Source organism: Stegostoma tigrinum, chromosome 10, assembly GCF_030684315.1.
Source record: "Stegostoma tigrinum isolate sSteTig4 chromosome 10, sSteTig4.hap1, whole genome shotgun sequence".
Classification (NCBI taxonomy): Eukaryota; Metazoa; Chordata; class Chondrichthyes; order Orectolobiformes; family Stegostomatidae; genus Stegostoma; species Stegostoma tigrinum.
Window position 1 is genome coordinate 69,380,992 of NC_081363.1, and position 23,599 is coordinate 69,404,590.

General features: G+C 38.3%; 1 protein-coding gene across 4 annotated transcripts in view; it reads right to left on the reverse strand.

Annotated features, from left to right (window-relative positions):
* Nucleotides 1-576: 576 nt before the first annotated feature.
* LOC125455573 (protein PALS1-like) overlaps nucleotides 577-23,599 on the reverse strand; it is a 101,495-nt gene continuing 78,472 nt past the window's right edge. For all 4 annotated transcript variants that reach the window (XM_048537706.2, XM_048537705.2, XM_059649232.1 and 1 more), the window contains exons 7-14: nucleotides 23,491-23,568; nucleotides 22,403-22,586; nucleotides 20,275-20,346; nucleotides 18,018-18,089; nucleotides 17,082-17,249; nucleotides 16,801-17,003; nucleotides 10,919-11,029; nucleotides 577-1,952 (exon numbers count right to left, since the gene is read on the reverse strand). In XM_048537706.2, coding sequence (XP_048393663.1) covers nucleotides 1,776-1,952; nucleotides 10,919-11,029; nucleotides 16,801-17,003; nucleotides 17,082-17,249; nucleotides 18,018-18,089; nucleotides 20,275-20,346; nucleotides 22,403-22,586; nucleotides 23,491-23,568 — 1,065 coding nt within the window. In that variant the 3' untranslated portion in view covers nucleotides 577-1,775. The remainder of the gene's footprint in view (nucleotides 1,953-10,918; nucleotides 11,030-16,800; nucleotides 17,004-17,081; nucleotides 17,250-18,017; nucleotides 18,090-20,274; nucleotides 20,347-22,402; nucleotides 22,587-23,490; nucleotides 23,569-23,599) is intronic.

Consider the following 23,599-nt stretch of genomic DNA (forward strand, 5'->3'; position numbering starts at 1 on the left):
CGTTGTGTCTTTTGGTTGAGAGCCAAGATGACTTAGGAGAAAAGAATTACCACAATGCCACACAGTTCTTCCCAAAACCCCTCAGATTTGGTAGTTACCCTTTGATTACCCTGACCTTTCAGGCTCAGTATCCCTTCAATCTGGTTGATAACTTAGAATCCAGCACACAATTGGTCCTTCCAGTAGGAACTGTTGGTCTAAGAGCCAGACTGACCATTTCTGACTGCAGTCATTCAAACAAGGTCACTACAATTTTAGATAAAGTGTGAAGCTGGATGAACACAGCAGGCCAAGCAGCATCTCAGGAGCACAAAAGCTGACGTTTCGGGCCTCGACCCTTCATCCTGTACCTGTTGTGTTAATTCAATTGTTTTATAACTATAATTTTAAACAGTTTAGGAAACCAGTCCTAACTATCTTGCAATCATTAATTCACACAAAAAAAGGTTTTCTGATCTTTACAGCAGACAAAATACTGGTCACTAAATTTAGCTCTAAGTAATAACGTAATAAGATAGTGGCTAAGAGTTATTTGTTTTATTGAAAATCTACAAATACAATTTTACAATCAAGGCTCTGAAAATAGTTTGTTTATACATGTGAATGCAGATATATTACAAGCTTAGATAGTACCTCTCAAAGATAGATTCCTTAAGTTAAAATCCACATAATTTGCACATGCGTTATTCAAATGCCTGTGCCACAATCTTGATTGAAGCCAAAAGGGTTGGCATGTCAACGCTTTTCCTTCAGTAACATCCCACTTGGCGTGCAGTCTGCATCACCTCAACCATTCATAGATGCTACTTTGCTTTAGCACAAGCGGATGAGCATCCAAGGTAGAAAACCACACCACATCTCCAGTGCTGCTGCACTATTAGTTTAATACTGGGAAAAAATATTTTGTACAAAATACAGTCTCGGCAAAATTTCAACAACACATCATTTTTGGAGACTGATCAGCCAACTCCAGCTGTAACGGTCATAAAATTCCAGTGTTTAAAAACATTACTCTCAGAAGAGAAAAGACAAAACATCGTTAATAATAAAAATTGCATGTGAAGAAATTTCAACAAGACAAACACATCATTTTAAATTAAGACATTCACATTTGACAATTTATTTTTGAAAAGGCAGCAGTTTTGGGTGCCTGTTGTGCCAATTATGCTTTATTGTACAGTAATTACATTCAATAATTCTATTCCAGTCTTTGATCAAAAATTCTGATCACAAGCAATTTATTAGTCAGTATACATCAGGTTCTCATTAACACATCTTAAAACTATTACACATTCCGAATGAATAAGCCTCTGAATTACTCCAATTTAGGAGGAATGAGAAAATGATGTCTATCATAATATATATTAAAAACAAAAAAATTGGTGCGATGGAATTTGTGAATTCTACTTTATTTCATAAAAATATATTTTGTCGCCTACGTACTTATTCCTCATGAAAGACGCTGGAACAGTGCTTGAAAAGAGCTGTCCACAAAGCCGAAACCTTAAAAAATATAAAAATACCTAAAAAGGTCAAATCAGTACAGCCTGAACCTAGGATTATGTACAGGGTGATCCAAAGATAACTAATGCCAGAATTGTATCTATATTTACATTATAAATAGTTATTGAATAGTAATTACATGAGTATTTCTATCACCAAGCGCTGGCGTAAAATGGAATGTCTTGTTAATTCTTCTTTTACTCTGTTTTTCATTAATGATCACTTTCTGCCAAACTGCTGAAAAGAGGACTTGTAAACTGATGATTTGCTCCTCACCGAAGCCATGTTGATGGAACCCATTGAGGCTCTGTGTCAAGCTTGTTTATGAGGCGAATTAACTCTTGGTATGCCTTCTCCAAGTCAGTGTTAACAACAGCTGCATCAAAATAGTGCCCATAGTTTTGCTCCATTTCCCTTGCCTTTTCTATGATATCCCGTAGATCTTCAGGCTGCAACACAAAAATCAGAACATTCAGTCTCTGAAACAGTGATGCAAAAGGTTATTTGGCTGTGTTAAAATTAGCTCACAAAGAGCAGAGTAAAAATTGTTCGAAGACATTTGATGGGAAGTTAAATCCGTTTAATGCTGCACACTGCCTTTGCTAACTTAGTTTTTATATCCTGGTCAAGCAATTATATCCCTTATCCTCATCAAGTACTGTTTCTTCTGGAGAAGCAGCGAACATTATCTTGCATCACAGAATCAGGATGTGTTCCTATTTATATCAATATCTTACTGAAATCTGCATCACCTTTTAAATGGACATAGTAATCCCTGAATGATTTTCCACTATCTATTCAATAGATTCATTTTGCTTTTACATTACCCTTACTGACTTTTTATTATTTGTGGAAAATTAGTGGAGAGGTGTATGTATGAGATTATTGGCAGAAGTATTATTAATGGAGATCTGTTACATGTGATTGTACATCAGTAGTCAAATTTCTGCGGTGATCAGTTCAATCTCGGAACGACACAGCTTTTTACAATACCAGACCCATGTACACTTCAGAGACAAGCTTGCCTCAATGCAATAAGAAATTGTTTTTAAAGGGAGCAGCTTCTGGTGGTGTGATATAAATAAAACCCTGTTGCTTTAGACAGCTGTTGAAGAAGAATAATTGAATTTCTATCAGCACAAGATGAAACTCTTGACGGATTTTTCTGACACTTCAAATTTCTGATAGTGTCATGAAGGCATGAGATTTGAAGTGTGTTTACCTGACTGTGATTAGCAGAGCTCCTCTGCTTAGAACTTAAACATTTCCACACAACTGGTACTGGCAATGTTCTGCTATTCATTTTATCACTCCATTACATCTGCCCATCATAGACACGCTCTTGAATTCTTTCCTGCACTCTCACAAACCCTTTTCCATGCCTCTTTACTTGGTTAAAAATCTGAAACATTTCCATCACAGAAGATAGATCACTGGTCTGAAACATGAAAATTTGTTCTTCTCTTCAGTAATTCTGCCTGTTCTGTTGAATGCTTCCAGCAAAAGTAGGCTATTTGGCTGTCAAAACTATGTTAACTCTGCTTGATTATATTGTGTATTTCTAAATGCTTTGCAAAACCTTTGTGGTAACAATTTCTCCAATGAGAGAGAGTCATAGTCATACAGCATGGAAACAGGCCCTTTGAACCAACTTGTCAGCACCGACCAGGCATCCTAATCTCATTTGACAGCTTTTGGCACATGTCCCTCTAAACCCTTCCTACTCAAACCTATGCATATGCCTTTTAAACGTTGTAATTGTACCCACCTCTACCCATGTCCTCTGGCAGCTCATTGCATACATGCATCACCCTGTGTAAAAAGTTGGCCCTCTGGTCCCTTTTAAATCTTTCTCCTCTCACCTTAAACTTTTGGCTTCTAGTCTTGTACTCCCCACCCTACAAAAAAAGACTTAGGGTCTGAAAAGCAACCCTCTGCCTCCATCCCTTGGTCTCCACAATAGTGACTACTGACGCGAAATAATCTTGACCATTCTCCCCATCTCCTGTGGTTTCACACATAGACAGCTATGCTAATCTTTAAAATATTCTCTCCTTAGTTAATCTTTTGTCCTTAATGCACTTGCAGAACCTCTTTCAATTCTCCTTAACTCAGCTATGGCAAAACTCTCTCATGTCCCCTTTTTGCCCTCCTGGCATCCCTTAAATAAACTCCTACTGCCCTCATACCCCTCCAGGGATACACTCGATCCCAGCTGTCTACACCCGACTCCTCTTTTTTCTTGACGAGAGCCTCAGTCAGCATTCCATAGACCTACCAACCTTGCCTTTGACATGAACAGGAACATAGTGTCCCTGAACTCTGGTTGTTTCATTTTTAAAGGCCTTCCATCTACCAACTTCCCCTTTAGCTGTGAATAGCCTCCCACAACCAACCTTTTAAAGACTCTCTCAGACCATCAAAATTAGCCCTACTCCAATTTAGAACTTTAACTTTTTGATCTGTTCTATCCTGTTCCACAATTATTTTAAAGCCAATAGAATAATGATCACACCCCAAAGTGTTCCTCCTTACTTCCTAACAGGTGGTGAGTATTTAGCTAACTAGCTAGTAGTTACTAATTGGAAATTTTCCAGTCCTCTAGGACTCTTCCAGAATCCAAGGACTCTTTGGAGATTACTACCAGTATATCCACGATCTAAGCAGCTACTTCCTTTAACTATCTTACGTCACACCTATCAGGTCCAGGGTACTCATCGTCCTTAAGCCACGTTAGTTTCGCCAGCATCTCTGCCATCTCACTCGATTGGGTACCTGCACCTTATAGTGTCAAGTAAATTCATTCTTCCTTCATACCACCTCTACTCTTGTCCGCACAGCCTGCAGGAGTCTCATAGGTTCTGCATTATTGCATGGATGGTAACACCTCAAATACAACTGTACTGCATCACCTGTAAGCGTTCCTAATCACTGATCGCAGACCAAATTTGAAGTACTTAATCTGAGTGGTGCAACTGTTTTAGAGATACGTATCTGGCTATCTTGCCCCTCCCTGAACAGGCAGTGTGTCTAGCTCATCAACTTGGATCTGGAAGTTCCTCAAGTTGCAAACACTTACTATAGATGTGCTCTCTTGATGATCTTGGTCCCCAGCAATTCCTATATATTGCAGCTGCAACACATCACCTATCATGTCATTACTACTGCATTTTATTTATTTGACTAATTACTCTAGAATCCCTATTTGTCAGAATAGTGGCCTAGACAAACTAGAGAGTTATTTCTACTATAACTTTTTATTATCTTGACATGTGTTGAGGAAGAGTTAAAAATAACAAATCTGAGCAACAAAATGTGGGAGGCGGTGTTCCACAGGGGCAATGGTTATTGACCATTGCTTTTAACTATTTATCCATAGGAATTAACAGACTAATTCGAAAACGACACCAAACGTGGGATATAGGTAGTACAGAATGTAAAATGCAGCAAAGTCATGAATAAATCTGAACTACATGTAAATAAATGATTTTCAACATATAGTATGAAGTGGTACATTTTGACAGATGAGGGTCACATTCGTCTAGAGAAAAAAGTTCGCATAAAACAGGAGAACCAAAGAAGGTTAATAAGACAATTAAAAAAACAAAACAAAGCTATTGGTTTATAGGACCGAAATATGACGACTTATGTTAAACTTATACCGAACTTTGGCGAGACCACATTTGTAGAGCACTGTGAACAGTTGTGGTCTCTACCTAACTGCGGAGGATATACAGGCATCAAGAGATACGCATTTAAAAAACACAGGCTACATCAAACAGAAAACAATTGGAGCAGCTTAGGTTTTTTTAATTAAAAAAAGACCAAGGGCGGTCCAAAAGATGTATTTAAAGTTATGAGAAAGTTTGACATCGTAAACATAGATGGATAAATTTTAGAAAATACACAATGTACCCAAGATTACATCTTAATATACTGAAGCACAACAAAACACTATTGGATGATAATTGTGTTAATACTCTTGTATGCTAATATAAAGTTTAAAAATTTTCCTTAATTATTATACTGCTTTGTTACAAGCTTCAAACCCTGTCGAATAGTAGAGGGAGGAATTCCAAAGTTCAGGGCCTAGACAGCCAAATAGTCAGAACTCAACAGCTGAAAGATGAAAATCAAGGATTTGCAACAGGTCAGATTTAGAGGTGCACTGATATCTCTCAGCAGTTCAGGAGTAGCAGCAAGGTTGTGGAGCAATTTGAAATCAAGGCAGGGAACTTTAAAATCAAGGCACTGCTAAACTGGAACCAAGGTGGGTCAAGTAAGCACAGGGGTAACACACAAATGGAACTTGGTGCAACTACAGACAATGGCAGAGTTTTGGATCACTAATTTCATGGATGGTAGAAAAATCAGTTTGGAGCATTTGAGAATAGTCAAGTCTAGGAGTAGGGCATTTGACAAAAGTTCCTCGTGGCAGACTGGTTAGCAAAGTTATATCACATCAAATACAGCGAGAACTACCCATTTAGATACATAACTGGTTCAAAGGAAGACAACAAAGGGTGGTGGTAGAGGGTTATTTTTTCAGTTTGGAGACTAGTGACTAGTAGTGTGCCACAAGGATCAGTGTTCAGTACACTTTGTCATTTTTGTAACTGATTTGGATGTGAATGTAGGAGGTATGGTTAGTAAGTTTGCAGATGACACCAAAATTGAATGCAGTGGTTAGTGAAGAAGATTACCTCAGAATACAACAGGAACACGACCAGATGGGCCAAAGGGCTGAAGAGTGGCAGATGGAGTTTAATTTAGATAAATGTGAGGTGCTGCATTTTTAAAGGGCAAATCAGGGCAGGAGCTATACATTTAATGGTAAGATCCTGTGGAGTGTTGCTGAAGAAGCAGACTTTGGGGAGCAGGTTAGTAGCTCCTTGAAAGTGGAGTCCCAGGTAGACAAGATAGAGAAGGCGGCATTTGCTATGCTTGCCTTTATGAGTCAGTGCATTGAGAACAGGAGTTGGGAGGTCATGTTGCAGCAGTACAGGATATTCCTTAGTTCACTTTTGGAATACTGCATTCATTTCTGATCTCCCTGCTATATGGAGAGGCTGAATAGGCTGGGGCTATTTTTCCCCGGAACGTTGGTGGCTGCGAGGTTCATAAAATTAAAGGGACATGGATAGGGTGAATAAACAAGGTCTTTTTCCCAGGGTGGGTGAGATCAAAACCAGAGGGCTTAGGATTATGGTGACAGGAGAAAGATTTACAAGGGACCTAAGAGGTAACCTTTTCACGCAGAGGGTGGTGCGTGTATGGAATGAGTTGCCAGAGGAAGAGGTAGAGGCTGGTACAATTACAACATTTAAAAGGCATCTGGATGTATATTAATATGAAGGATTTAAATGGATATGGGCCAAACATTGGCAAATGGGACTAGGTTTATTAAGGATATCAGGTCAGCATGGATGACTTGGACCGAAAGGGTCTGTTTTCGTGCTCTACAACTCTATGTCTCTAATGAAGGCTTGAGTGCCTGAGCAGTAAATGAACGGAGACAGGGATGGAGCTAAGTGAATCCACAAAAGATAGAGACGTTGCAAATACAAGATCATCTAGGGATCAAATAAGACACCAAGGTTGTGAACAGTCCGATCCAGGCTCAAAAGCTTGTTAGGGATAGGAGTGAAATCACAGTCTAGGGAATAGAATTTGTCACAGGGACCAAAAATGGCTTCAATATTCCCAACATTTGACCATTTGAAGTCTCTGCTCATTCCGTACTGAGTATCAGACTTGCCAGTTGTGGTGGATCAGACCAGGTCCCACCAACCCCCAACCAAAGTACTGGGTGGGGATAGTCTAGACTCTATCTTTTATAGACTTATTTAAAGGCAAGTGTAAGGTGCAGTGTTCCAGATGTGATTCAATCAGTCCTCTACTAGGCTTTAATCAAAATAAGCTGTATTCCTACAACACAGTTAAAATACAAATGAAAAGAAGAACAGGCACAAGCCTTAAGAAGATACTGTATGATTAATCACTAGTCAACTGTTCCAATACTGGCATCATCCTACAAACATACCCTTTGGCAAAAATGCAATTCAGCAAAACAGTCACAGTTCTCTCATGCTCTCCCTCTCTCCAGTCCAGAAGAAACAGTCTGCACTTTTTGATCTTTAAGAGAAAGCCTTGCTATCCAAGATTCTAGTAGCAGGGAACTCAAGCTTTTAGTTCAGCAGCTGACAGATCTTCTCACTAAGTGAAAGCAAAATTAAAAACCTACCTGGGTCTGGACAGCACTGACCCTGTTTACTTTTTTCATTTTTCAAAAAGAAAGTACCCAGGGAGAATGCAAATGCTGTTTACCAACTGCCTGTTGGAAGACGACACTCTGGCACCACTGTGGCAACACTTCTCTACGACAAACAGGACAGAACGCATCTCTCTCTTAAGGATATGGAGCCATCACAACACAGAATTTAGAATGGTGTTGGTGTGGCACCTGAGTATTTAGGAAAACTGACATGCTTTCAGGTGATGTTGTTGAATCACAGATGAGATGAGATGTGATGGAGGGCTGCACTGCTACATAACGTACTGGAATGGCTCTCCCAAGGCACTCTCTCCACATCAGAAGCTGAAACCAAGTACAGCCACCACTTGAAGTGACACGAGAGGGAGGGGAGAAGCTCTACTTTTCCAAGTTAAATTCTTTTAGTACCACTCTTGGTTGCAGTGTGTAGTTACAGCGTTGCAGAAGTACATTGACAGATTCTATCATAAACATGACCACACCGTGTAGAGATTTTTTTTAAACAATACCTGTGTATTTATCACAGGTCCATCCCCTCACAGCTTAGTTTCTACTTACTTGGCATCTACTGCCCTCTTCCTAAAGAGGATGGCATGCAGGAAAGTAGGTTTGAAGGAATACACGTGAAAATGACCTATTGGAACTAGTGCATACGGTAGCCTTCTGCCTTGCATGGTATCCAGTCACAGATCTGCGCACTCTCGGACAAGATAGTTGAGAATATCAATGCCGAGGCAGGGAGAAATAGATTTCTCAACTTATCAAAAAAAGTCCCCAAAGGAATGGAATGGAAAGTAATAAAGCACAACAAAGCTTAAGTTCTCTCATTCTAAATCAAGTGTTCTCAGCATGTGATGAAAAGTAATAAAAATCCCAGCAGATGAAACACGATGACACTCTAAGCAAGGGCAAGATCAGCATGCACAGCATGTCTTCAGCTCCAACATGAAGCTGATGAATTCTCGACAGGAAGAACGTTAATTAATTTGCATCTTGAAGTAACATGCAAAAAACTAGAATTCCTCACGGTCCACCTTGTTTAAACAATCTAGATTTTATTGCATGTAGAGGAAAGCTGCATCGTCCAACAAATAATACTGTCTTCTCCTTGTCTTCCAGTAACATCGGCAACCCATAAACTTTGGAATTGCGCTCTACTACAAAAATATAGAATACAACGTTAAGTGAATTTAAATCTAACTTAGGAATAACATGACTTTCATCAGCAAAAAAAGGAAATTATTTTAAGTGACGCGCGCAACAAGCAAACAGCTCACAAAATAACAAGGTGTAGAGCTGGATGAACACAGCAGGCCAAGCAGCATCTTAGGAACAGGAAAGCAGACGTTTTGGGCCTAGGCCTAGACCCTTCATCAGAAATCTCATGAAATAAGTTGCTTCGCACAAATCCACTGGCAGGAGGACTGACTGCAGCTAAACTACATTTGCCTACAATTTCTAAACACACTTAATAAAAATTGCACAGCAACTAACAAAGTCTGAGACTTGCTTTTAGGGAAGGGAATGACAGTAAAACTTTTAATCTAGCATTCACCCAAACTGCAATGTGTTATGAATTATTTTTATGCCTAGTTAGCTGTTCAGATCATGAGAACTTGTTAAATCAGTTTATGGCATAGCAGCAGCTACTTTGTCAAGAACCTGGATTTAAATTTATTTTCCATATAATAAACTCAAAGACACTGTGCAGAAGAGTAATCAGAGAATAATAGTTGCTGAGCCATAAGAAAGTTTTGGTGAATTGGCAGTCTGAGGCAATTAGCAGTTCCACAATGAAGAGTTTGTCAATGCAGAGAATTCTGAAGGTTCTAGGCGGCTGAAGGTACCAGTGTCAATAATAGAGGGAAATATCACACAAAAACTAATAATTGGACAAATGTGGAGCTACAGACAGATCCTTCAGTCCAATTCATCTTTGATGGTCAGATATCCTAAACTGACCTAATTCCTTGTACCAGCATTTGGCCCATATCCCTCTTAAGGTATTCCTCTTCATGTATCCATCCAGATACCTTTTAAATGCTCTATTTGTATTACATACCATCACTTCCTTTGGTAGCTCATTCTATATAGAGATCACCGTCTGCACGAAAAAGTTGCACTTTAGGTTACTTTTATATCTTTGCCCTCTCACCTTAAACCTGTGCCTTCCAGTTTCGAATTCCCCTACCCTAGGAAAGAGACCTTGGCTATTGATCCTATTCATGCCCCTCATGATTTTATAAGCCTCTAAAGGTCACCCTTCAGCCTCCGACAGTTTTTGAAAAACAGGTGGTTTGAAGATAGGAATGGGCAATATTAGGATGTAACTTAAAGCAAAAGGATGAGTAAGACAAAGAAAAGCTTTTCAGCAAAAAGGGAGCTGAAATATAAGGAGAAGCAACGGAAGCAGAGGCTGCACACAGACTAACTGAGTCTACGGCAGCATACAAGGAAAATGAAGAAATCAGCGGCAAAGGTTTGGAGTGAGCATTTGGGTCCAAGAACTTTGCTGCTCGGAATATTTAACTCAAGGAAACTCGACAAAGACTGGTTATTAGATAAGCCTTTAGACAACATAGATGCAGTGAACAAGTTGAGGCAGATGGGACAAAGGCAGAGTTATGTCATTACTATACATGCGAACCTGGTGTGGGGTTGAATCAAACATTGCCTCTGAGCTGAATGATTTACCAGGGATAAGGTAAAGGTGGAAGTGAAACAGTGGATGAGCAAATTGAAAAAAATTAACAAAAATTCTTGTATAATGATGAACATCCAGCACCTCCATCTATAACCTCAATATTGTACATTAACTGGAGAATAACTTACACATTTGCAGTGAAGTGAAATTTTTGAACTAAAAGTAGGTAATGAATGACAAAAAGTTCAAAGAAATGAAAGAAATTTTAAGAATTGCAATGCAGACTAAGGTTTTGATTGTGTGTTATTCTATACGGTTACTCTTAACAGAAAAGTCCCACAAAACCTCATAAGAATAAGTAATGTTATTCCCTTGCTCTTGAATTCAACTAGTCAATCTTAAGAATGCCTTTTTTGAATAGGTGTACATCATGTTATGCCTAATGTTATTTAGGATTATATCGATGCCCAAAAACACAAAAAAGTTTTTAAAATTACCTTTGGATTTTTCCCCTCTTTGACCAGCATTGCACGCAATCTCTCCTGGGAAGGTGGTGCAATAAAGATTATATAAGGTTTTAAATCTGAATTGCGCAGAATTCTCAACGACTAGAGAACAAAAACAAACAAATGCAGCAATGAGAAAGCATAATGAAAACTACAAATAACACCAGATTTTTTGGGACAAAATAATGAATGACATTTTAGAACAATTTATTCCTTGGTTGTCAAGGGATTGAGTGAGTATTTTTCAGTTTTCCCATCTTAATGCAACCAAAAGAATAGGCTTTGCTGAAAATCTTGTATTCAAGAGCTAAACGTACAAGTGCTCTCTAGTTCCAAATGGAGCACAGCAGTATTCCATAACAAGTGCACTTATTCATTATTTTGTCTTTAAATACAGAAACCACAATAGCAAAGTTCAAATTAATTTGGTCCAGGATTGAGGATTATGTCAATCATTGTGATCAGATTTCTCCCATCAGTTATAACTTTAAAGTGGTGAACAACAGATGGTTGTCTGTGCATGAGTAAATTGCAACATATATCGGGAGTAATACAAACACCAAATTGAGGAACACATAGGCAAGTCACTTGTAGCTAATTTACAAACCTATTGCTTGAACCTATTGGACCTGCTGAAACTAAGGGCTGTGTTTTAGGAAAGAACCAAAAGGAGTGAGTAGTAGAGGCATTAGTTGGAGCTTTGTTTTAGCGAGCTTGGGAACTGGACCATACTGGCAGTATACGGCGGAGGCAAATTTAATTGCAACTTTCAGCAAGACGGGATAACCATTAAAGGAGAAGGAATGTACAGGATAATGAGAAAAAGTTAAGCAGGGTGACTAATTGAGTGACATAAAAACAGGTAGGAAAACATTTCTGATGAGTACATAAGGAGGTGGTCACTGATATATACAGATGAGTGAGTGGCTGGGGAAAAAGGTTTCAAGATGGGGGTATCCTGTGACAAAATGCAAAAAGCATTAAAAAAAAGCAGAGGATTACCTAACCGGAGAATGACTGAAGAATGTCAAATTGAGGAGGGATTATATCTTCTCATGCAGGAATCACAAAAGGATAGCATTGAATTAAAGCAAGTAATTAAGGCGGTTATCTGAATGCCATCCGTTACTTTGAGGGGAATCGAACATGAAAGAGAGAATATTATGCTTTAATTATAAAGGCAAGACTACATCTCAATCACTGTACTATTTTAGCCCTCTTATTTAAAAATGCATGCAAGTGTGTCAGAAGCAGCTCAGAGGTTTATTAGCCTGATACCTGGAATGAATGGATTTTCTTCAAGGAAAGATAGAGCTTCTTGCTCCTGAAGTGTAGAGGAGTGAAGTGGTGACCTGACAAGTGTATATGGTTTTGAGAAAGTGGACAGGGGAAATGTTCTCTCTTTTTTAGGTGAGCCTACATATTAAGACACAGTTTTAAAATTAGGGGTCACCCTTTTAGAACAGAGTGAAGAAAATTATCTTATTTTTTGAATGCTGTGCTCCAGAATGCATTGGAGGAAGGGTTACATATTTTTAACGTGGACAGGGATATATTCTTGTTAGGTGGGAAATCAAAAGTAAATCAGCTAGGAATGTGGAATTCAAAGCAAAAAAAAAATCAATTATCTCAATGAACGGTGAGCAAGCTTGACAGGCCAAATGGCCTAGCTCTTCACCTAATTCACATGTTTATACTCCTGATTTCTAACTAGTCTATGCTTCTATGACCAAAGTGATCAAACTCCTGTGTTTCAACCTTGAATGAGGCCACTGGCTACTTTTGTGGGTTTTCTAAAATTTTGTACAGAACGAGCATTCAGCGATCGGAATATAATTTCTCCTCTATTACTATCATGTAGGTTCATTGCAAGTTTAATGACCAGACAGGGATGTAATAAGCTACAGTTTTCTTGGACAACACAGCGTGGAGCTGGAGGAACACTTCTGAAGAAGGGACCTGACATGGAACGTCAACTTTCCTACTTCTCTGATGCCTGGCCTGCTGTGTCCCTCCAGCTGCACAATAATCTGACTCCAGCATCTGCAGCACTTACTATCTCTCTAGTTTTCTTGGCTTAGTCTATATCAGATAAACTTCCAAAACTATTTGACTGTTATACTGTATTTTTAAAAGCAATTAAATTAGTTTTTATTGACTCAAAATGCAAGTTCCAAAGAAATGTGCCTTATTTAACATAAAAGGCATTTTACAGATGACAATGCAAGTTAAAACAAAACAAAACATTAAGGTTCAAAGGATCCTGCATGCAAATAATCGATATGACAATTCTGCTCATACTTAATTCAGCATGTTGAGAATCCTAATATAATTAAACGATACAGTTGAAATGAGAGCCAATTTACACTTTCATGCCTAGATATAAAAAGTGACAATTATCTATGGATTAAATGTATTTTGAAGGGACTATGTATTTACTGATATGATATGCAATACAATTTATCTCAAGAGGGTTGGAATATAAAAGCAGCGATGTGCTTCTGAGGCTTTATAAAGCTCTAGTTAGGCCCCATTTAGAATACTGTGCCCAATTTTGGGCCCCACACCTCAGGAAGGACATACTAGCCCTGGAGCATGTCCAGCGGAGATTCACATGGATGATCCCTGGAATGGTAGGTTTAACGTATGATGAACGGCTAAGGATCCTGGGATTGTACTCATTAGAGTTTAGAAGGTTGAGGAGAGATCTAATAGAAACTTACAAGATAATGTATGGCTTAGAAGGGGTGGACGCTAGGAAGTTGTTTCCGTTAGGCGGGGAGACTAGGACCCATGGGCACACCCTTAAAATTAGAGGGGGTAAATTTAAAATGGAAATGAGATGACATTTCTTCAGCCAGAGTGTGGTGGGCTTGTGGAATTCATTGCCACGGAGTGCAGTGGAGGCCGGAACGTTGGATGCCTTCAAGTCAGGGATCGACAAATTCTTGATCTCACAAGGAATCAAGGGCTACGGGGAGAGTGCAGGGAAGTGGAGTTGAAATGCCCATCAGCCATGATTTAAATGGCGGCGTGGACTTGATGGGCCGAATGGCCTTACTTCCACTCCTATGTCTTATGGTCTTAAGTTACCTTATCCATAGGACAAAAGCATACTTGGAACAAAAATGGGTTGACGTGTAGCTTAACTGTCTGTTAGTAGGCTATTCATTTTCTTTGAGTTTCAGGTGAGTGCAAGACATTCATGGGATTGAGGAAATCCTTTCAGCATTTCTGAATATATTTGTCCAGAACAACGTACTCGTTCCCTTTCATTGCTCCATTCAATTACTACTTAGGTGATTCGAGGATTCGCGTCATCCACCTTTTCCTAGAAAATCCATGCTAAAATGTTCAATAAACTCTGCATTAAAATCTTCGTGTTGAAAAGTTATCCTTCACAATTTTGAATCCCGTGTCCTAGCCCCACTATTTAAATTATAAGACCATACAATGTCACAGCAAGTGTTCCCATTCGGCCCGCTGAGCTTGCACCATCATTCAATCAGATAATGGCTGATCTGAAATTCCCCACACCCATTTTCTTGCATTTTTATCTAACCTTCAATTCCCCTATTGACGAAGAATCACTCACCTTTAACTATACACAAGGACTCTGCCTTCACAACTCAGTAGCAAGAAGTTCCAAAAACACAAAACCCGAAGAAATTACTCATCTTAGTCTTAAATTGGTACCCCTTTATTCCGAGTTCACGCCCTCTTGTCCGACACTATCCCATGAGACGAAACATCCTCTCAGCAGTCACCATGTCAAGCCACTTAAGAACCCTATGTGTTTCAATGAGATTATCTCTAGTTCTTTTAAACTTCACTAGAACGCCAAATTAATTAGCCTTTGCTCATAGGATAATCCTCCACACATCAGGGATCATCCCAGTGAACTGTCTTTGAAATTACCTCCAATGAAATCATGTCCTTCCTCAAATAAGTGGTCCTAAAATGCACACAGTACTCCAGATGTGGTCTCACCAGCACCTGTACAGTTGCAGTAAGACTTCCCTACACTTACACACCAACCCCTTTGAAATAAGGGTCAACATTCCATTAGTCTTCCTAAATATCTGCTGTACCTACGTGCAAAGCTTTGTGTTTCATATACAAACACACAAGTCCTGTTGTGTTGCAGCTTTCTGGAGTTTTTCTTCAGAAATAATACTGTTTTGTTCCCCCTTCTGAAAAAACGACCTCACATTTTCCCATATTATATTCCATTTGCCAACTTTTTGCCTACTTACATAACCTACCTAGTATTTCTAAGCTGTCTGTCTCTCTCTCATAACATGCCTTTCATCTATTTTTGTGTTCATGAAAATTTGGCTACAGTATGTTCATTCTGTTCCTCCAAGTCATTGATGTATTATATAGTTGCAGTCCCAGCCTTGATTCCTGTGGAAACTCACTGGACATGAGTCACCAACCTGAAAAAGAACTCTCAACCCCAACTCACTGTTTCCTGCCCATTAATAAATTTTCTCTTTTCCAATTTACCACGTCTAACATAGTGGGTTCACATCTTATGACTTAACCTTTTCAGGTATATTGTCTAATGCCTTCTAGAAGTCCAAACAATACATCTACTAGTTCCCCTCTTTCCACTCTGGTTGAGTCTTACTCAAAACTCACAGACACTACTTCCCTTTTGTGAAGCCACAGTGACACTGCTTGATTAAAATATGATTTTCCAGATAATCTGCCAATCCTTCCATAATAACTGATACCAATACTTTTCCAACAAAAAGATGCTAGGCTAACTGGTCTACAGTTACCTTTATGTCTCTTTCCCTTTTTTGAATCAGTGTCACATTAACAGTTTTATAATCCTTTCATTTGTTAGTGTGCTTCCCTTTAACATAACATTACCTTGAAGCTACTTGTTTTCTTGCTATATAGCACAAGGGTCTCTTATTTTTCCTCATGACTCAGACAATTCACATGACGGATTAGCTTTTGCTGAGGTTCTGCCTCGAGTCGGCTCCTGAAAATCATTCCATTATTTCACAGAACTGACGAGAGACTCTTGGAACTTTAATTTTCTCTGTTTGAACCTCATTTTAAGTATGGGAACTATTTGAAGACTCCCAACATTTCACATGTCCACTGATTCCTTGAGCGATTGGCAGTATTTCACTAATCTCTTTGCAAGTCTCAAACTCGAGTATCATTACCAACGCTAGTCATTTATTTCGATTTTTACTGGACATCAAAATCTTGAATTTTGTTTTGTTCATTCTCTTCCCCCGCTCCAGAGAGGAATTGGTGTTCATTACTTACCCAAACTATTCGCAAGGGAAGATGTCATTCAGAATATTTCCCAATTTACATCCATCATCAGATTCCAATTTATTTTCATCTTTAAATCTCACTTCTTAGGAGAGATTTTTTTGGCAGAACTGAAAGTTTTGTTTTTATTGTTGCATGCTGCCATTTAGCCACTCTTTTCCCTTGGGCTCTATTAACCACTCATTATATTTTCATGTTTTTTATGAGATCAACATTTGTACAATGAATCTCTTCTCTTTTTCCTTGCTTGATTTGTAGAAATAATTTTGTCTCTTCATTTCACTTCATTAACTCATTGAGGAATTGCACTTGTTGAACTGTATAATTACTTAACTGTAAAATACCTAGCATTAAGTAGTATTCAATTTGTCTCCTACTTAAATGTTGACAAAAATTTCTTTATCCAATTAATACATCTAACTCTTGCTAGTTTAGACAAATGCTCACAAACCTAGAATATTACATCTTTTTTCATAAGTACTGCCAGGCCTATTGAGTACCTCCAGCATTTTACATGATTTTATGTTAGATTTCTGTAATATTTTTTCACAACTTGTGCTTTAGCTGCTTACCTGGGTATGTAAATTTAATAGGCATATTTTTCCAGAATTGATCACTTGTCTCACTGAATCAATACTGGTGCCATATAGGTTCTTTTCATATTCTCCATGTTCAATGAATTTGTTAGCTGCCATGTCTGCTTCAAAAAATTGCCGTGACACGAAAAGGTAATCACGCCCATTTACTTCTTCATCTCTCATAGAACGCGTTGTATCTACAAATGCAAAGGAATGAGTGAGACAGAAAACATATCACAGAATACAGTTAAAGCAAGATGGCTCAGATAACTTACGAGGTACTGCTAGAGCAAAACGATCAACCTCTCTTTCCATCAATTTCTGCCTTAGTTCATTCTGACCACAGTTTGGTGGGCCAATCAAAACAATTGGCCTTTTTCTGCTTGCAGGTTGGTGATAGAGCGACATTTCTTCATAGGTCAAGATCTCATCATTATCGTAGTCTGTTGGGGTAAAACAGAAATACAACAGTCATTCACAAGTATACCTACACCTACCCAATTTTGCCGTAATGATTTCCAAAGGTATACATAAAAAAGGCAAGGGGAAGCAAAAGGAAGTGATTTTGAGTGGGCAGCTGGAAGTAAAAGAAAACCCTTGCGGGGAGACAACAGTATTCAGGTATACACACTTTAGAACATTTTGAATTTTAAATTAATGTGTTTGCTTAATAGACTTTTTGCTCATTTCTACAATATGTCAGTTTCTAGCACCTTTCCTAACATTCTTACCTACTTCTCTTTCCTTTATTGCTACTCTTTTCATAGTTTCTCTTTTGTCACTAGCATTGCACCATTATACATATTGACCCTTTTACAAGCTTTTAACTGTTTGAACTGGGCCCTTTCTCCCCTCACAGCAATAGAACAGTATAGACAGGCCAGCATTAGGAGTCAGCTGACGCAAAAAAAAAAAGAGGGCCTGATCTGTTTTATTAATAGATGACTCTGTTTCAGCAAGGCTGAAGAGATATGTGAATCCCTTCTACTGATTTAAAAAAAAATCAAGTAAGAGACACAGATAATGCTGGGTAATGAGCAAATTAATTGTGACATGAACCCAAGTTTGACATGTTGTCACATCTTGATCACATTTCAATGCAAAATTATCGAGCTTCAGACATAGTGCAGCAATGCTGCACTACGGTGGTATAGTTCACAAAATCAAGGTCCTTATATTAAAACTATAAGAAATATGTTTCTCATAGTTACCATCATTTCGATTTGCATTGTACAGCACCTTCTTCCGTTTCTTCTTATTTTTCTTAGCACACCAAAGTTTACCTGAAATACAAAAAACACTTAGGCCTGATGTTATTCTGTCCCAAGTACTTAAATTAAATTCCAAGGTTAGCTTTTCACAGAAAATATGCCAGCAGTGTTATGAGTGGGCAAAGTTAAAATTAGAAATTCTCATTACAGTATGTTCTGAACCAAAGTGCCTGAACTGACTCTTTCAAAATCTAAATTAAAACAAAGAACTGTTTGAGATCTCCCGCATCTAGAGAAACAGAAATTGCTGGAGGAATTCAGCAGTTTTGGCAGAATCTGTGGGAAGACAGTAGAGTTAATGTTTCAAGTCCAGTGACTCTTCATCTGTTCTTTTAGTAACTAGGATTTCCAGGCTACTAACAGCTCAGATGAAGAAACACTTGAGTGAAACAGCGAACCTGCTTTCTTCTCTCAGATGCTGCCAAACCTGCTGAGTTTCTCTTCCAAAAAGCTGCCATGTTAGTTTAATTTTCAACCTCCACCTTATTACTCTTAAAATATTTATTCTATTCCCTTTTGAAAATTACTGGTGAATCTACCACCATCACCCTTTACATCAGAGTATTCCAGATGATCAGGATTTCCTACATGAGAATGAATCTAATCTTGCTTTTTTGTTTATTAATTATCTGTAACTGTTTACCAGTCACTGATTATACAGTATTTTTGATTCATTCGGGATTATCTCATATCTGCCTGAAAAATGATTACACCACCAACAGGATACCATAAAACTTTGAGGCTTTTGCATCATTGCTATTACAGCAATCATTTGAAACATGCAAACTCAGGATTTCTTTGCCTTTTGTTAAGGCATTCTTTATTGGTATTTGAAACTAAACAAGATTCAAATAGCTGAGATAACAAAGTGTGAAGTTGGATGAACACAGCAGGCCAAGCAGCATCTCAGGAACATAAAAGCTGACATAAGCTAATGGTTAACTTCTTACCTTTACAACTCAGCTAAATTTCAGACTGGTAATTTAATAATGACTTGTAACTAAATTGGGACACCAAATGCTGTATAATAAATTAGAACATTACAATATGCTATGATTCAATGGACACCAACTAGGGTAATATTTGTTAAGCTTTAATGAAACAAAGTTCTTATTTTTGCAATGTAAATTGCTTCATTCAGCCTGCCACCCTAATACTCAATACTTCATGACTGAATTGATTTTTATGAAAACAACTACATTTAATTATGTAAAATAACAACCCACTTCAATGTAGCAATGACTTCAGGATTATCTTAACCAGCCTATCAAGCTGTGTTTTTAAAACTGAAGTAGTTCTTAAATGCCTGACTGGTATCTACCCAATTAACAGTTCACGCATACAAGGCAACCTAAAACAGAAATCAGAAAGAGTGACAATTCCAAGAGCAGTTAAGTTTCACAGCTACTTAATAACATATTACCAACTATTTCTTGACTATTTATGTTCACTATTCAGAAACTGAATCAAATTTGACAAAACTGTAGAATGTTGTACAGACCAAATTCATTTGCTGCATTAATGGGCAACTGGACTTCATAAATTTGTAAAAGTTTAAATCGCAAAAATCTTACAACAGCCAATTAATCAATGGCTAAATGCATTTGTAAAATGCACTGGAGCATTGATCTTTCAAGTATAGCCTAAAATGAAAAGAATCTGAAAAAAAATCAATTATCTAGGGAATACAAGAAGTTTATTTTTTTAGCATTACTAAATAACACAAACATGTCACCTTGATGTTTCACAGAAGAATTTTGAGTTCAGTCTTTCGAATGGGATTAGGAGATTGGCACTTTTCATTCTATCAATGATCGAGCATGGTCTCTAGCACTGACCGTTCCACAGACACGAGGGCCGCATCATATTTGCACAACTGTCCAACTGTCCTGTCCAGACAATGTGACCAGTAACCAGTGGCCCAACCATGTAATCAGGAAAAAAAATGTTGTATATAGCTGCCACTTTAAAGGAACACATTACAGCTGGAATCCACATCTAGATCTTCACTATGCAAGTCTAACCAGCTATCCATGAATTGTATTTTACTTTTTCTTCCTGACAGATAACTTATGGGCAACAGTACAACACAAATATATTTTTATGACTGTTCTGTAATAATCCCAATTTTAATTTCATTTGTTTACATTTTTTAAAGTTACATAAAACATGACTTGGAATTTACACCACTCCTAACCTGATTTCTCTGGCTCTTTGTCTTCCTCAATGGTTTGTTTCATGGCTTCTCTTTGTTGCTGGAAGCTTTTCCCTATTTGTACGTAAAAGGATAAAGGTTATTGCAAAAAGTAAGACTCTTGATTGCATGAGATAGTCGGAACTGCTGATGCTGGAGAATCTGAGATAACAAGGTATAGAGCTGGATGAACACAGCAGGCAGCAGCATCAGAGGAGCAGGACTGCAAGCTAGATAAAAGGTGAATTTAATCTTTTTGACAGTACGTTACCAGAAAAACTTGTTTGTGCTGTTCAACCTGTGAAGATACTGCAAAGTTCAGGCCAGCTATATCTAACAAGGTTGACAAAAATCAGGTTTTGTATTTTTGGGAAAGGTTACCAACAAAACAGAGCATCTTCACTGCGTCAGGATTCAACAGGGCAAGGAGTACAGACGTACGTCATCTCAAGTCACATAGCAAGGTAGTTGATACTTAAAATAGAAGGCTTTAAGCAATTTCAGGCTGGATAACATGAAAGCCATTCAAAATAAAACCAAGCTACAGATCCTGTACAGTTAATGCACTGCTCTGCAGTACACATTCAAAGTGGTTACTGGGCCAAGAGCTTGCCTTAAACTTTAAAATTTAGCTAAAAAAGGCTTTAGAATTCTGATCAAATTCAACTTCTCTGGGAAATAGTACAAGAATTTACAAACATTCACAAAAATGTTTGTGATATATGTAAATGATTTGGAGGAAGGTGTAGGTGGTCTGATCAGCAAGTTTGCAGATGACACTAAGATTGGTGGAGTAGCTGATAGTGAAGGGGACTGTCAGAGATTACAGCAGAATATAGATAGACTGGAGAGTTGGGCAGATAAATGGCAGATGGAGTTCAATCCGGGCAAATGCGAGGTGATGCATTTTGGAAGATTAAATTCAAGGGCGAACTATACCGTAAATGGACAAGTCCCAGGGAAAATTGATGAACAGAGAGATCTGGGTGTTCAGGTCCATTGTTCCGTGAAGGTGACAACGCAGGTCAATAGGGTGGTCAAGGCGGCATATGGCATGCTTTCCTTCACTGGACGGGGTACTGAGTACAAGAGTTGACAGGTCATGTTGCAGTTGTATAGGACTTTGGTTCAGCCACATTTGGAGTACTGTGTACAGTTCTGGTCGCCACATTACCAAAAGGATGTGGATGCTTTGGAGAGGGTGCAGAGGAGGTTCACCAGGATGTTGCCTGGTATGGAGGGTGCCAGCTATGAAGACAGGTTGAGTAGATTAGGATTATTTTCATTAGAAAGACAGAGATTGAGAGGGGACCTGATTGAGGTGTACAAAATCATGACGGGTATAGACAGGGTGGATAGCAAAAAGCTTCCCGCTCCCCCCCCACCCCCCAGAGTGGGGACTCAATTACTAGGGGTCATGAGTTCAAAGTGAGGAGGAAGAAAGTTTAAGGGAGATATGCGTGGAAAGTTCTTTACACAGAGGGTGGGGGTGCCTGGAACACGTTGCCAGCGGAGGTGGTAGACGCAGACATGTTAGCGTCTTTTACGATATGTTTGGACAGGTACATGGATGGGCAGGGAACAAATGGACACAGGCCGTTAGAAAATAGATGACAGGTTAGATAGAGGATCTTGATCAGCGCAGGCTTGGAGGGCCGAAGCGCCTGTTCCTGTGCTGAAATTTTCTTTGTTCTTTGTATATACATTTGTCGCAGACTGAACAGCAGAACCTCTTTTTAAAAAAAGCTGCTTACCATTAAAACAAAATGAAGTTTATAATTAATGAGTGTTACATTGGAAGGAAAAAGAAATCATATTAAAATGTTAATTCTGCTTCTTCAGACCTATATTTCCAGCATTTTCAGATTTTTTATTCTACTTCTAGCATTGGCAGTATTGTGGTCAAGGTCAGATCGAGTTTTGGAAGAGCCAAGTGTCTACCAGCTCAAGAACCTATTTTTTACATTGTTTTCACAAAACAGCATTTTAACAAAAACACGTAACATGGAGAGACAAGTTAACTATTTTGCACTAATCATTTTTCAGTCACTGATGGCAAGGAACCCTTTTCACAACGGAGATTTACAAATGTAGCATATAGTTTAAAAATCACTGCACACTAACGTCTTACCTGGAATAAGTCCAGCTAATGGCTGATTATCTTCATCTCCATCTCTGTAAGCTTGCCACCAGTTGGGATCTTCTTGACTTATCACATGAAGCACATCTCCTTTCTGAAAAGACAGCCCCAGCTCACGACAGGGAATATAAGGATCATCTGAAGGGTCGTAATCAAAATGGGCTTTCACGTGTACCTGAAGAAACAGTTGCTATGCATCAAAATTTGCTCATATTCCATTTTTTTTTAATTTAAAAGAAACCTTTCCCTTTCTTATCGACTTCCATTATCACAATGGATTCAAAACGTGGACAGATCCCTAAGCAATTTGCCTGCCATTTCCTATAATTTATTTTTCAAATAGAGGAAGCGCTTGGCCTTCTCACAGCAATTCTCACCCAGGGTTTGAAAGTATTTCACATGATTAGACATAATAGACTTATATTATGATCACAACAAAAACAGAAATTGTTAGAAAATTTCAGATCAAGCAGTATCTGTGGAGAGAAATTAGAGCTAACGTTTTGGGTCCACTGACGCTTCTTCAGAATTATGATCATGCTCTATTAGGTTTGTCAGTTGAAATTTTGCTTATTACCTCTCTGCAAGCACATATCACACAGATTATACTTACGATTCTAACATAGTGGACACTGGATTGCACTAAACTCTAATTCATCAATGCAACATTAAAAACTCAAAGTTTTATATACATATATATCAGAGTTTTGAAACTTTTGACGTAGGAGTGAACAATTTTCAATGGGTAAAGACAACCCACTCTAGTTTTATTTTACTGAAAGAGGGGCTTCTATTCTGATACTCTAATAACTCGTTATAATGGCAGAACATTGTCATAATCCTGAATCTCCCCCACCACCAGCTGGGAGAAAATCATTTCATCTTGCCCATACAAAGAACAGACTCCATCTTAAATCAACTCAATTTGAAAAAGTTGACATATCGGACCGATTCGCTAAAAAAAACCTATTTAGTGAAATTCAAGTTAATCTACTGAAGCTACAGGATATGGTCAAACAATTGTTAACTTAAATTGGTTCCAGTACCTTCTAATATTTCTTGAAACATAGCTTACTTACCACCATCTCTTTGGCAGGAGGATTTTTGGTCTGCTGACTGGGAATCAACACAAATGTCAGTGTACCATGCATATCAGCCTGTATAGAGAGCAAAGAAAAAATATGCTGA